At 34.7% G+C, this 14,959-nt stretch overlaps 1 protein-coding gene across 1 annotated transcript; it reads right to left on the bottom strand.

Moving 5' to 3' along the window:
- Nucleotides 1–5,146: 5,146 nt before the first annotated feature.
- LOC115887215 (vegetative cell wall protein gp1-like) lies at nt 5,147–14,346 on the bottom strand. Its single transcript, XM_030906582.1, has 3 exons — nt 14,186–14,346; nt 7,009–7,074; nt 5,147–6,949 (listed from the first exon to the last, which is right to left on the bottom strand). Exons 1-3 carry the CDS (start codon nt 14,229–14,231, stop codon nt 5,568–5,570), a joined length of 1,494 nt encoding a protein of 497 aa, XP_030762442.1. The 5' UTR covers nt 14,232–14,346; the 3' UTR covers nt 5,147–5,567.
- Nucleotides 14,347–14,959: the final 613 nt, after the last annotated feature.

Raw genomic sequence — 14,959 nt, 5'->3', positions numbered from 1 at the left:
CACCATAGGCGTAGTCAAAACAATTATTAAAAAATATAAATATCTCTTCAAACAGCTAAGTTAAGAAAAATATGTGCCACGGCACTGTTTCGTGACATGGTAACAATTTGCTCTCGTGTGTTATTTGTCCTTGAATTCTTTAATCATTGGTATAACTAGTATGATACCAGATGATACCACCGCATACACCATAGGCTTAGTCAAAACATTCATCAAAAATATACATATCTCTTCAAGCGGCAATGTTAAGAAAAATGTGTACCACGGCACTGTTTGGTGGTATGATAACAATTTGGTGGCAGGTGTGATACATCCTTGTATTTTTTTTTTTACCTTTAGTCATTGATCTGTGGTCATAAAACGGGACTTCACCGAAAACTCAGCAGCGTCTCGTTAATATTTTTAGTATATAAAAAAGCGCTAAAAATATTCATGTAAAATTAAAAATAAAGGGTTAAGCTTTTAAATTTTGTTTTATTATCTTTATTTTCGTCTATTGACGTACTTAATAGAAATAAAATATATTATAATATAATATAGGTAATCAATTTTTATTAAAAGATGTACATATTCCGTTGGCTTTTTGAAGTCGTATATTGTATTATTTTTTTTAATGATTTTGTGATAAAATCTTTATTATTCTTTTTGAAATATGAATCAGTATTAAAAAATTACTCAGCGTTTTGATGGATGTATCTTGACGCCTTCTGATGTAAAAAAACAAAACTATTTGTAAATTTTGTAGATGTAGACTATCTAAAGTAAATAGGTACCTAATATAGTTTTGATTTCAGGACAGTTCTTGTATGTTTAATAATTTCTTTAAGAAAGGCTAAAAAATATATATTTTTTATTTATTTATTTTAATATCCCTGAAAATATCGAAATATATTTACTTATATTTAAGGTTATATAAAATGATTTGGAAGGAAGCCAAAAATTCAATAATATAAATTTCCACTTAAAAAAAAATTATCCCGATCCACTCAGACTTTTTTGAGCCAACTTTTTTGAGCCCCAAGTTAAAATATTTTCCTGAAATACATCCTAGTATATACTTTAAGGGCGGTTTACACGCTACGAGAAATCGTAACAATGTGATTGACAAATTTATGGTTCAATTAATCGGAAAAGTGGAGTACTGTTTACACACTACGATAAATAGCAACGATGTTTTGTCTTATTTCGTTATCAAGAGCTCTAGATATCGACTCCAAAATAGCTTTTGCCATGGAAGAAGTAGTGTGGTTTGTTGGATTGGTTGCAGGATTTGCCCCGGATTTTTCCGATTTTTGCAGTACTTTCGACAGTTCTTTCTTATAAACCGTACGCAACGCATTAATTTTTTTCACAAAAGCGTTTCTGTCTGCCGAGGGATCAAACTCCTTGTATTTGTTAACGAGTTCAATATACGCAAGGTCCTATTTATTCCTTTCGAAGTATTTTTTACTTTTAACAAGCCACAAACAGGTAAAACTTCGATAAAGTTCTATAAATTTACTCAAGAACTCTCGAGGAGTTTGTCTGTTTGAATTGTCTGCCATACATACAGGGTGGGCCACTGAAAACTTACAATGGCTATAATTTTTAAACCAAAAAAGATATCAAAAAGATAAAAAATACCGTTTCTATAATATCAAGGGGGAATACATATGACGTATTTTTTGGACCACCCCGACCTACCCCTTAGGCGGCACCCCTACTCACTTGAAAATCTTAAATGGCGACACCCCACTTGTTGCGCATTTTTGGAAAGCCTATGAAAAAGGCTAAACGATGATCATAAAGTTTTTAGGGTGAAATTGAAAAACTACTCCATACACGAAACATTAGGTGGACCTTAATGAATAAAGTGATTTTTTCAGCACAAGTTACAAATTGGGACCCAGCTAAATGAGGCAAATTAGGTATTTTTTAAACCACCCCGTCACACCCCTAGGTGCCACCCCCTCACTTCTAATCTCAAGATAGCGATACCACACTCGTGACACTTCTTTGGAAAGCTAATTGGAATTGCTAAACGATGGTCATACAGACTTCGACTTAATTACTGGTAAGTAGTGATAAGAAATGTAGGTGTGACAATTTGAAAGAAATTTAAAATGATAATTTATTTTAACATTTGCACAAAATGACAGCCGTTTTGTTCCATACAAAAATACAAACGATTTTCAAATTCTTCTCTCACTTTTTGGAAAGTCTCTCTCGGAATATTTCGACATGCTTCAGTTATCCTCTGTCGCAATTCTTGCAACGTATCTGGTTTTGTCTTGTAGACTATGGATTTAGTGTAACCCCTCAAGAAAACGTCTAAAGGAGTGGGATCAGGTGACCTTGGCGGCCACTCGATTGGACCCCTTTTGCCAATCCATTGCCTTGGATAATATTTATCCAACCACCGCCTTGTGACAATAGAATAATGCGGTGGGGTTCCATCTTGCTGAAAGTGTATGAGGTCTTCATTAAGAGTTAAATTTCCTTCCAAATCTCTTTGATTTTCAACCTCATTTACAATGGCTGGCCCTATCAGTGTTCAGCATTTCCACATAAGCATCACCAGCCAAATTTCCGTCGAAGAAAAATGGACCTATAATTTTATCGCCTAGTATTCCGAACCAAACATTGAACTTTTGGGGATGTTGGGTGTATCCTTCAACAACAATATGCGGATTCTCATCGCTCCAGTATCTGCAGTTCTGCTTATTCACAATTCCGTTTAAAAAAATGAGCACTCATCACTAAAACAAATATTTTTAGTGAGTGAAGGTTCCCTTCGAATTTCCTCCGTCATTAGTGCACAGAACTGAATCCTTCTATCTGGATCGTCGTCGCCAAGTTCCTGCAGAATCTTTATTTTGTAGGGATGGAATTTGTGCATTTTCAATACTCTTCTGATAGATGTTCGAGGTATACCTGTGATTGATACCATCTGGCATGTTGATGATTCTGGATTGACTGATACCTGACCAATAACTTCCATCTGCCTTCATTCAGTACCCTGGGCTCTGATATTTTTTATTTTTGACCGATCCAGTTTCTTGAAACTTTAGAATCAAATCTCTAACATAAAAGTGACTTACGTTTTTGTCCGGATTTCTCTCATTGAAAGCACGGGCCGTTCTCAAATAGCACATGCTTTCAGCACCATAAAGAAAAACTATTTGAATTCTTTCTTCCACAGTATAAACCATTTTTCTTTCAAATAAGCTAATTAAATAAAGGTTTAAAATACCACCAAATTTGCAAACGATTGAAAATCGATAAAAGACAGTGCAAAAACGCAAAGATATGCCGTTTTAAGATTACTGTTTGTTGATAGTAAAAAATAGATGATAAGGAAGAATTTGCGTTATCCCAAAATTAGGCTGTAGTCAAGTTAGGCTTTATTATCTACATTTTTTATTTTTAGCTTTAAAATGGAATGGTTTCAAAATGGCATTGATGAGATTAGAAGTGAGAGGGTGGCACCTAGGGGTGGGTCGGGGTAGTTTGAAAAATACATCATTTGCCTCATTTAGCTGGGTCCCAATTTGTAACTTATGCTGAAAAAATCAATTTTTTAATTAATATTCACCTAATTTTTCGTGTAAGGGGTAGTTTTTCGATTTCACCCTAAAAACTTTATGATCGTCGTTTAGCATTTTTCATGGGCTTTCCAAAAAAGCGCCACAAGTAGGGTGTTGCCATTTAAGATTTTCAAGTGAGTAGGGGTGCCACCTAAGGGGTAGGTCGGGATGGTTAAAAAAATACGTCATATGTATTCCCCCTCGATATTATAGAAACTGTATTTTTTATTTTTTTGATATCTTTTTTGGTATAAAATTTATAGCCATTGCAAGTTTTCAGTGGCCCACCCTGTATATTCGATTTATGCACATAAACCTTTTCGATGAAACAACAATGGGAAACATAAACCGGACGAAATTGTAACGAGAAATGCGGTGCAACTTGTTTAGACATTCAAACATATCGTTACGATTCGCAGAAATTGATGCCGGAGAGCATCAATCATCCAATCCAACTCCAATTCCAATAAATCGCTACAATGTCCTGTTCATACCTAGCGATAAATCGAAACAATTCGATCGTTACGATTAATTGCTAGCATTTCTCGTAGCGTGTGAACCGCCCTTTAGGTATGCACTTAAACAAAATTCCTAAAATTTGTACTATTGTCGGATATGTATGATATGACCAAGAAATATTTTTATTTTAAATAATTAATTAGAAAACAAATTGCTTGCAGTATAGGTATATAATAAAATTATATCAGGATTCTTGCCACTTAACTGCTGATATAGAAATTTAATTCTACGCTGTGTTTGTCATAATGTGGATCAACCTGCTCTCACTACCGGTTTCGGAGCCCTACTCCATCATCAGGTGAGCTTGGGCAGATCCACAAAATGAAAACCACAGCGCAGAGATAGTTAATTCCGACTTGTCGGAAAGTGTCCGTTAGATATTAAGTCCCGAACGGGAGATAGCTGCCTGCGTGCAATGGTAGTACTTTCGTACCACCGAGGCGAAACTATCGATAGTAAAAAGATGGTAAAAGGCTTTTTTTCAGGCAAGCCAAATTATAAATTAGAAAACAAATTTCTTGCAGTATAGGTATCCGAAACCGGTAGTGAGAGCAGGTTGATCCACATTATGACAAACACAGCGTAGAATTAAATTTCTATATCAGCAGTTAAGTGGCAAGAATCCGGATATAATTTTATTATTTTAAATAATTACCTATATTATATTTCGAATACTTCAGAGATTAGATATTGTACAATATTGACAGTAATATATCGTTTATTAATATAAAAGATATAATGAATTTTTAGCATTCATAACAAAAGCGTTTTAAGCGAGACAAATAAGAAGTAATCTATAGTAATTCAAATTCTACTAGAGAAAAAATGGAATTTCCGTAAATAATAATATATTCGCAATGCTCTTAATCCCTAATCGTAACTAATAATAATAGGGTGCACTTAATATGGATTATCGGCAATATGATAAATTAAATAATGACATATTTTTGAAGTTGGCGCCAATTGAATATCATAAAATTAGTCATCTATAAAACGATAGATCAAGTTAAATCGAAGGGTATTATAACACAGTGATCATTTAAAATTAAAATGACTCTTAAAAACATAATATAATTTTATTAAAAAAAATAGATAATATAAAAACAACAGGCTTATATCTAATACAATGGAAAATAAATAATAATAGAGACATGAAAATGTTTCATAAAAATTCTAACAACTTGAATTATTTTTGTACTGAGGTCTGTCCAGCAAGAGGAGAGTCGATTTAGACAGAAATCATCCAAATACTGAGAGAAAAAACGATGCACTTTCGAATTAAAATTACTATAGGTGTCACTGTCTATTCCCTCGTTGGACAGACTATAGCTCTAGAGAACTATAAAAAATGATTCGTATTAATTTAATATAAAAAAATTATTTGTTGTTATTTTATATTATACTGAGGTTTCATACATATGTCATATATCTAACTCAGGCCTATTTGAACAAAAAATTACATTTTGTTAATAAGTAATTTTGTTACAATTTTATGAAGAAGACTGACACTAAGCAAATTAAAATTAGACTAGTATAATACTTCTGTTTTGCACCTGCACCAGTTTGAGGTGTTGAAGGTTTAGTTGGCTCACTTGTAGGCTCGCTTGTAGGCTCACCTGTAGGCTCACTTGTAGGCTCACTTGTAGGCTTAGTTATCGGTTCATTCGTACTTGATTGAGTTATAGCTGTAGTTGGTGGGTCTGTAGTCGGTGAAGGTGTAGTCGGCGGGGCTGTAGTCGGTGGAGCTGTAGTCGGAGTAGCTGTAGTCGGCGGAGCTGTAGTCGGGGGAGCTGTAGTCGGGGGAGCTATGGTCGGTGGGTCTGTAGTCGGTGGAGCTGTAGTTGGCGGGTCTGTAGTCGGTGGAGGTGTAGTCGGCGGAGCTGTAGTCGGCGGAGCTGTAGTCGGTGGAGCTGTAGTCGGTGGAGCTGTAGTCGGTGGAACTGTAGTCGGTGGAGCTGTAGTCGGAGGAGCTGTAGTCGGCGGAGCTGTAGTCGGGGGAGCTGTAGTCGGGGGAGCTGTGGTCGGTGGGTCTGTAGTCGGTGGAGCTGTAGTTGGCGGGTCTGTAGTCGGTGGAGCTGTAGTCGGCGGAGCTGTAGTCGGTGGAGCTGTAGTCGGTGGAGCTGTAGTCGGTGGAGCTGTAGTCGGTGGAGCTGTGGTCGGTGGGTCTGTAGTCGGTGGAGCTGTAGTTGGCGAGTCTGTAGTCGGTGGAGGTGTAGTCGGCGGAGCTGTAGTTGGGGGAGCTGTAGTCGGTGGTTCTGTAGTCGGTGGAGCTGTAGTTGGTGGAGCTGTAGTCGGTAGGTCTGTAGTTGGTGGAGGTGTAGTCGGTGGAGCTGTAGTCGGGGGATCTGTTGTCGGTGGAGCTGTAGTTGGCGGGTCTGTAGTCGGTGGAGCTGTAGTCGGCGGAGCTGTAGTCGGCGGCGCTGTGGTTGGTGGAGCTGTAGTGGGAGGATCTGTAGTCGGTGGAGCTGTAGTTGGCGGGTCTGTAGTCGGTGGAGGTGTAGTCGGCGGCGCTGTAGTCGGTGGAGCTGTAGTGGGGGGATCTGTAGTCGGTGGAACTGTAGTTGGCGGGTCTGTAGTCGGTGGAGGTGTAGTCGGCGGAGCTGTAGTCGGTGGTGCTGTAGCCGGTGGGTCTGTAGTCGGTGGAGATGTATTTGGTGGCACATCTGATTCATTATTTTCATCGTCATTTAGTTGTTTGATACGTTCTTCTCTTTGATTTACATATTGATTTAAAAAAATATTTTCAAGTACTTTATTGGAATGTAACATGGTACAAGATGATATATCAGAATATTTCATTTCGTAGTCTTGACAAGATTTAATTTCTTCATTAATGCATTTAATATCACTGACCGTGTCATCTCCTGTAATTAAAAGTTTAAAATAAAATAGGTTTTATATAAAAATTGCATATAGATCTTACCAGATGTATAAATTACTAATAAACAACCATCCTTACAGGTACATTGATCTATTGGACTGGATTTATCTAATAAAAAATAAAAAGAATAATGCATTTCTAAATACCTAATTATTTTATTAATATTTTATGATTTTCATTTCAAAATACAGGAAATTTCCAAACTTATTTTAATTTACAGTGTAGGTGTTTATAAAGTGATTATTCTAAATACCTAGAATTGTATATAGTTTAGTTTTTATGTTGTGATTTGTGATATAGCCACTTATGGCTGTTATTTTGCATTTCTTACATTTTTTGTCCATTGCTATAGTTAAAATTTATCTAAATATGTAGAAAAGTTAAAATAAAGACGGTACTTTTAAAAATACATAATATAGTGTAGCCATAGTTATAATAGATATAACATTATATGTATCAGAATAGAATAAATTATCTCTTGCAGTAGAGCAATTAGTAGTGACATATCTTGTCAATGATAAAACTGACGTTTGAAAAACATTAATTAATTGATATTGAAGTATACGCACTTTAACTACCTGGTAAACATTAGTTAGTACAGAAAATTAGATACTAATTTATTGTGTAGTATGCTTTTTATGTGATGCCCACATCATCGATGCCACTCAACCTATTAACTGTTTTGTTTAAAATTTAGTTGGAGTCAAAAAATGCTCCTAGGATTTATGTAAACAGAATCTTTAAATCTATTTTTTTCTCTAATATTTTTCTTCATATACCATACGGTCGAAAAAAAACGGCGTCAAAAACGTCTGGGGAATGATAATGGATTATAATTTTGGTGGGGTCAAACCATACACGTCATTTACTTTTAGATGGTGGAGTTAAAATTCCAGAAATAATAATAATTAATAATGTTAATTTTTGACAAGTTTTATGTCAATTTTTAGTAAATGGCGTCTAGAGATTGACCTCGCCAAAATTTTATCGATTGTCATTCACCAACTGTCTTTGACCCCGTTTTTTTTTCGATCATACGGTACTGATTGAGCAATTAAGTATAATCACAGCCTTTAAGCACCAGCTGACCATCTTCGCTTTTTTTCAGTATCTGTGTGTGTTTGTGTGCCACATAACGTAGTATATTTTATGGTGTCATCTGTTTTGTGTATTCTCGTGCAAATGCGTACAGATAGCGACGTGTCTACGCAAATTTCTATATAGGATCCTACAAAGCCCCGTTCGGCTAAAGCAAAGCCCCAAGGTCGTTAGTATTTAGAAAATCAAAAAACTGATTGCACATTCTCATAGCAATTTTATTAGAGCTATCTGACAGTATTTTTGGATTTTCAAATTAGCTGATAATTTGTGAGATACAGAGGCCAACTTATTTTTTTTAAATACTGACCTGCATTTTTTATATCAGGTTTTGAAAGAACTCGGTCTCCTGAGTACAATGATATGCCACAATTAATATTTTTTTGTTTCGGACATTTAAACACAATTTATTTAAACTAATTTCAAGTCCGGCTTTGTTTTTTTAAATATTTAATCTATTCATAGTTACAATATTGAGAGATAAGCTTTCAAACTTAACAATGACGTAGGGTAAAAAATTGAATACGGAAAATCAAATGCAATAAAATAATAAAAAATAAAATAAATATAACATAACATAAACAATTAAAACCTTTCCCCGGAAGATGGATTGGAAATGGTAGAGCAGTATAATGGCCAGCAAGGTTCCTGGACCTGTCGCCAAGCCGGGTGGGATATTACTTGACGTTGTAAAAGTGAAATCAATATATCTCAACATTTACAATAAGGAATAAAACAAAATGCATTCAGAAATATAAGAAGAATGTTCAAAGAGCTATAAATAAAATTGAACGAAAAATAAATTTATGCAATAGGGAGGGTGGTAACCATAGGTGGTAACCCTTTCGAATATGTAGAGCATAAGAAACTAGTTTGTAGAAGTTGATTTATTTATAATAACTACGATTAATATTATGCATATTATTAGATCACACACTGAGATTTCAAATTCACAATAAAGAAAGTTAAAAATATCTTTAAATTGCTAACCTGGATATTATTTATTTGAATCTTCCAATTGGCTCGATTTTCCTTATTTAATGTTAATTAGCGCTGATCAATATTGTTGCGATGAATATAGTTAGATTAAATAATTTAAAAAACCAGAGTCGGACTTACGGAAAATATCTTAAATAATAATTAAATAGTTTTGTTGTTGTTGAGGTACCCAAAACAAAAAAAGTATAAAGTGTTGCATATCATCGTATTCAGGAGACCGAATTCTTTCAAAACTTGAAATAATAAATGCAAGTCCGTATTTCAAAAAAATAGAGTTGGCCTCTCTGTATCTCACAAATTATTGGCTAATTTGAAAATTTAAAAATACTGTCAAATAGCCCTAATAAAGTGGCTATGGGAATGTGCAATTAGTTTTTTGATTTTCTAAATAGTAACGACAGGAAAAAATAAAATTTTTATTTAAAACTACTACAACCTCGAATTTGTAGCACCCTGTAAATGAATATACAGGGTGGTCCGAATTGTATTCCGGAAACTTCGGCAGCATATTCTGCAGATAAAAATAGGTAAAAAAGTTCGTATAAATGTAGGTCCTAAAATGCTTAGTTTCGGAGATACAGGGTGTAGAAATTTCATTTTTATTTCGATTTTTTCCAAATAATTTCTGAAGTAACGTCAATATTCAATATTTAGATGAAAATTGGTGTCTGGGAGTTTTTTGACATGAGAAATTTGATGTCAATATGACTCCTACTGCTAGAGGGCGCCACCTACATGCGTTTTAACTGTTTTGAAGCGTAATACCTTTTTGTCCGTACCTGTATAAAACTACCGAGGAAAAAATTACATCTCTGTGATTTTTTACGTAAAAATATCTCTTTGTAAAAATCGTTACGAGCAATCGTTCTCAAGATATTTAGAATGGAAATAGTCAATACATGCCATTATTGAAGATAAATAAACACGTTGAGTAGATAGTTATTTCACTGATATAATAAATTTGGGAAATTTTTATTTTTTTTTAAATTAATAATATTTTTCTGCAAAAAAATGATGATAAAACAGTCTTTGTTGAACTTTTGGTACAAAAACATTTCAAATTTATGATCTCAATCTAATGACTATTTAGTCAATATGTTTAATTTATGTCAGTGATGACAGGTATTGACAATTTCGGTTCCAAATATCTCGAAAACCATTTCTCGTAGCGATTTTTACCAAGAGACCTTTTTTATGTAAAAAGCGTCTTAAATGTATATTTTTTTACTCAGTAGTTTTATACAGGTACGGACGAAAAGAGTTATTACTCTTCAAACAAGTTAAAAAATATGTAGGTGGCGCCCTCTACTAGTAGGAGCTATATTGACATCAAAATCAAATTTCTTATGTCAAAAAACTCCCAAACACCAATTTTAATCCAAATATTGACTTATATGATTACTTGGAAAAAATCGAAATAAAAATGAAACTTCTACACCCTGTATCTACACCCTGTTTCTCCATTTTGGACATACATCTATAGGTACATTCTTACTTATTTTTATCTGCAGAATATGCTGCCGAAGTTTCTGGAATACAGTTCGGACCACCCTGTATATAGAAATGTAGATGTATAATATGTACATCGATACATGTATAGATGAGTTTAATGCGACAGGCTGGTTATAAAGGGGCTGTGATTTAACTATAGTAAACACCCACGTTAGAAGGCTTAATATGTATTAAGCATGTTATTTATATTTTTATCCAATTTCTTCAGTCATTATCTTTTATATACACGATTTTATTACGATCTACCTATACATCTTTTAAAGCGTTTATAAAGTTATCACTGATTTTATATTGAATTTACTGTGGGTCAAAAGAAATATACATTATTTTTTAAATAAAATATAGGTATAAAATGCACTTGTCAAATATATTTTTATAAGAGTAATATTTGTTGATACTTTCTAAAGGACTAGAAAGTAGTGAATGGAACACAGATTTATTTTTGTTATATGGAATAATTTCAATTTATATATATTTTCTCAATTACCTACATACAGGTTGTTTCAAAAAACATGTGCCATCTCTGGTGGGGGATTCCTTACGTAAAAGTAAGATTTATTTTTAGTAGTTTAGTAGATACAGGGGGTTAAAATCTTTTTTTTTTCAATTTATAATTTTCTTTCAAGTGCTTTTACCTCGGCTAAGTATTGAGCAATAAGAAGGATTGGAAGAGCGAAACGCTTGCCCAGCAGTTAAAAGACCATACCATAACTTGGTATACTGATGCTTCCAAAACCAATACGGGAACAGGGATCGGAGTGTTTGGGCCGAGAGCTAATTACTCCGAACCAATGGGCACTTACCCTAGTATCCTACAGGCAGAAATCTACGCTATCGAGAGATGCGTACAACTTATCTTGGATAGGAACTATCGGAAACAAAAATAGCCATCTTGTCTGATAGTCAAGCAGCGTTAAAGGCGATCAACTCAGTATCAATCAATTCGAAATTGGTCAAAGAATGCATAGAGAAGCTGAATAAATTAGGCAAAGAAAACAAAGTCCTCCTACACTGGGTGCCTGCTCACCAAGGGATAGAAGGCAATGAAAAAGCAAATAATCTAGCTAGGAAAGCAGCGAACACTCCACTAACTGAACCAGAACCGTTCTGCTTTCCAAGTGGTAACCAACTCAAGGCGGAACTCAAGAACTTGGAAGATTCCATCCGCAACCTGGAATGGAAATTTTCCAATGGTCTAAGACACTCGAAGAAGTTTCTGAGGGCTTATGATGAAGAAAAATCACAGATCTTCCTGGGTCTGAGTAAGAACAATCTTCGGATTGTCACGGGGTTTTTAACAGGACACTGTCTCCTCAACGAACACCTCAGTAGATTGAAACTAAGAAGAAACGGCGAATGCAGATTCTGTGGGGAAGATGGGGAAACACCAGTACACCTCATCACTGAGTGCGCCGAGACGACAACCATTCGTGCCATGAATTTTGGTACGACTGATATTGGAGATGGAGAACTACCCTCTATAAAACCGTCCCAGATACTGGCTTTTGTCAAAGCCCTGGGACTGTATGATGAGTTATGATTCAAGAAAGGGGGACACAATGGATCTGTAAGGTCGAAGTGATTAACCCCCCTCCCACTCATTCTAAATTCTAAAAATTCTACGTAAAAGTAAGATTTATTTTTTAAATCAACATAGGGTTGGATTCTGCTTTTTTTTTGTTTAGTAGATACAGGGGGTTAAAATCTTTTTTTTTTCAATTTATAATTTTCTTTCAAGTGCTTTTACCTCGGCTTTTACTGATTCGAATAAAATTTTGAGTGTAAAAGGTTCTATAACTGCTACATATTTTAATGCTAAAAAACTGCCGTCAGATTCACCAGGGACGTGCATTTGAGTTATCACTAGAATATTAAAAAAAGCATGTGTGCCACTGATTTGAGTTTTAAATAAGTGCAAATATTCTTAAGAGTCTATTTTACTAGTCTGAAAAAGTAGCAAAATAAGCGTTCGGCATTTAACGTTTTATGTAAAATTGGCTAGGTATTTTTACACAAATGAAGAAGGGAATTAAAGATAAAGGATTATACTATACAGGGTGGCCCATCGAAAACGTTCCGCAAGGCATAACGGCCAGGGTAATTTTTTTTTTCAGAAAATTCAAAAATACGTCAATTTTGTTTGTGAGGGGGACAATTTTTGCCCCAAAAATGATTGCAAAATCTTCAACCCTCTAAGCGGGGGTGTCATATCCCATTTTTTTTCAAATGGGAAGGGGGGTCAAGTCGTACCACATTGAAAAGGGCTTTCTATTCTCTATATTTTCCCGCTTCGTTTTTGAAAATCGGTCGAGCCATTGAGAAAATATGAAGGATTGAAATTTGAAAAGTTTATTTAAACATTTATCAGAGTAAATGATAAGGATAAATTCCTACGACCAATTTGCTGTTTTTTCTTATTATTTCTAAATGTTTACGCATTTTTTCACTTGCCACAAGGATGAACGATCGGGTTAGGTAGAGTGTACTTTCTTTTTGAAAGGTGTAGTTAATCGGCACAACTATTGGTACTGGGCTGAGGACAACCCCAGGGTTTTTCACGAGGTGCACACACAAAACCCTAAGAAATTGAACGTGTGGGCTGGTATTTTTAGAAATTATATTGTGAGTCCTTTTTTTCTTCCTGGGAAGCTAACAGGTGATTGGATTTACTGGAAAATACCATCGACCCAGCCCTAACTGACATCATAGAGAACAATCCTGGATACGTTAAAGCGGAACTAATATTTCAACAAGACGGTGCACCTCCACATTACTCTCAAAATGTACGTAATTATTTAAACAATAACTTTCCCGTTCGGTGGATAGGACGAAGGGGTGCAATTGAGTGGCCTCCCCGGTCACTCGACTTGAGTCCTTTAAACTTTTTTCTATGGGGATACATAAAAAGTAAAGTGTATAGCACTCCACCCGCCTCATTAGAAGACCTGCGAAGTCGAATTATTGATGTTTGTTGCGAAGTGACCCCGCAAGTTCTTTAGAATGTTCTAGAACGGGTTGAAAATAATTTGTATTACTGTATGGAGGTTGACGGGCAACATTTTCAGCATTTTCTTCATTAATAAGATAAGTTTTTTTTAATTAATTCAATTTATGCGTTTTTTGCAAAAAAAGTACTTTTCAAATTTCAGTCTTTCATATTTTCAAAATGACTCGACCGATTTTTAAAAACGAAGCGAGGAAATATAGAGAATAGAAAGTCCTTTTCATTGCGACGCCACTTGACCTCCCTTCCCATTTGAAAAAAGTTGGGGGATGACACCCCCGCTTAGAGGGTTGAAGATTTTGCAATCATTTTTGGAGCAAAAGTTGTCCCCCTCACAAACAAAATTGACGTGTTTTTGGATTTTTCGAAAAAAAATACCCTGGCTGTTATGCCTTGCGGAACGTTTTCGATGGGCTACCCTGTATGAGTATTGTAGGACATCTCAAAAAAAAAAGGACATCTCCAGACAACTTCATTATTTTTAAGATTTTGATGGTCAAACATCAACAAATAACTTTTAATTAAAATATAGCGCTTGAAAGTTATGAATGTTATGAATCTATGATTATTAAACATGGTTACACTAAAAATAAACTAGTTACTTACATTGTTCTAGCAAAACGAAAATTAGCAAGATGATTTTAAACTGCATATTTCCAAATTTTAAGTATATTATCACACACACCAACAACGTTCAAGTATAGTCTCAGAGGGTGATTGTCCCGTTCACTACAATGAAAGATACCGATCTAATTTTCAGATGGCACTTCTATGTATTTATGTGTGTAGCCTTTTTTTAGATAATAAAATAATGTATTTACCCAATACAAATCAAAAGCTGCAAAGATAATGTCCATTAATTAATCATTGACGCTGTGATACTGATATATTTTGTTATCATAGGATGAAAATATAAACAATTAAAATTCTGCTTGTTTCAGGAAATTTTAAAGTTGAGTACGTCAGTAATCCATTATTATAACGTTTTTAGAAATAGAAAGTCTACAGGTAACCTTCTCACTATTAGATAGCGCCATTTCTCAATTGCGTACCTACTTAAAAGTTAGTAGAAAAGATACTTAAAAAATATTGTCGGTGAAATGTGATAACTGCTTACTCCATTATTCCTAATTTTACAGGAGAGCAAAAAAAAACGGTACAAAAAAATACGTACAAATGTAGGAAGTATTTTCATGCGTTAATATGATTAAGAAATAAGCAGTTTATTTGCTGGGGACCAATAAAACTCAATATTGCGTGTTAGTTAATTTTGTTCAGACACAATAGGGAGATAGCAGATATTCGTCTTGCAGAAATAAGAAATATTTATTTCTGGAGATAGCAACCTTTATTTTTTGAAATTTTGAAAATGGAATTGAA

Source organism: Sitophilus oryzae, unplaced genomic scaffold (assembly GCF_002938485.1).
Source record: "Sitophilus oryzae breed Bouriz unplaced genomic scaffold, Soryzae_2.0 scaffold_556_pilon_pilon, whole genome shotgun sequence".
NCBI lineage: Eukaryota > Metazoa > Arthropoda > Insecta > Coleoptera > Curculionidae > Sitophilus > Sitophilus oryzae.
This window is presented reverse-complemented; position numbering and strand designations above follow the sequence as displayed.

Bases quoted from the DNA above. Each gene is read 5' to 3' on its own strand.
- LOC115887215 (XM_030906582.1), bottom strand. From the start codon at position 14,231: ATGCAGTTTAAAATCATCTTGCTAATTTTCGTTTTGCTAGAACAAT. The intron at 7,075-14,185 runs GTAAGTAACTAG...ATTTTTTATTAG, and splicing joins TTTCGTTTTGCTAGAACAAT to ATAAATCCAGTCCAATAGAT. The intron at 6,950-7,008 runs GTAAGATCTATA...TTTTAATTACAG, and splicing joins ATTAGTAATTTATACATCTG to GAGATGACACGGTCAGTGAT.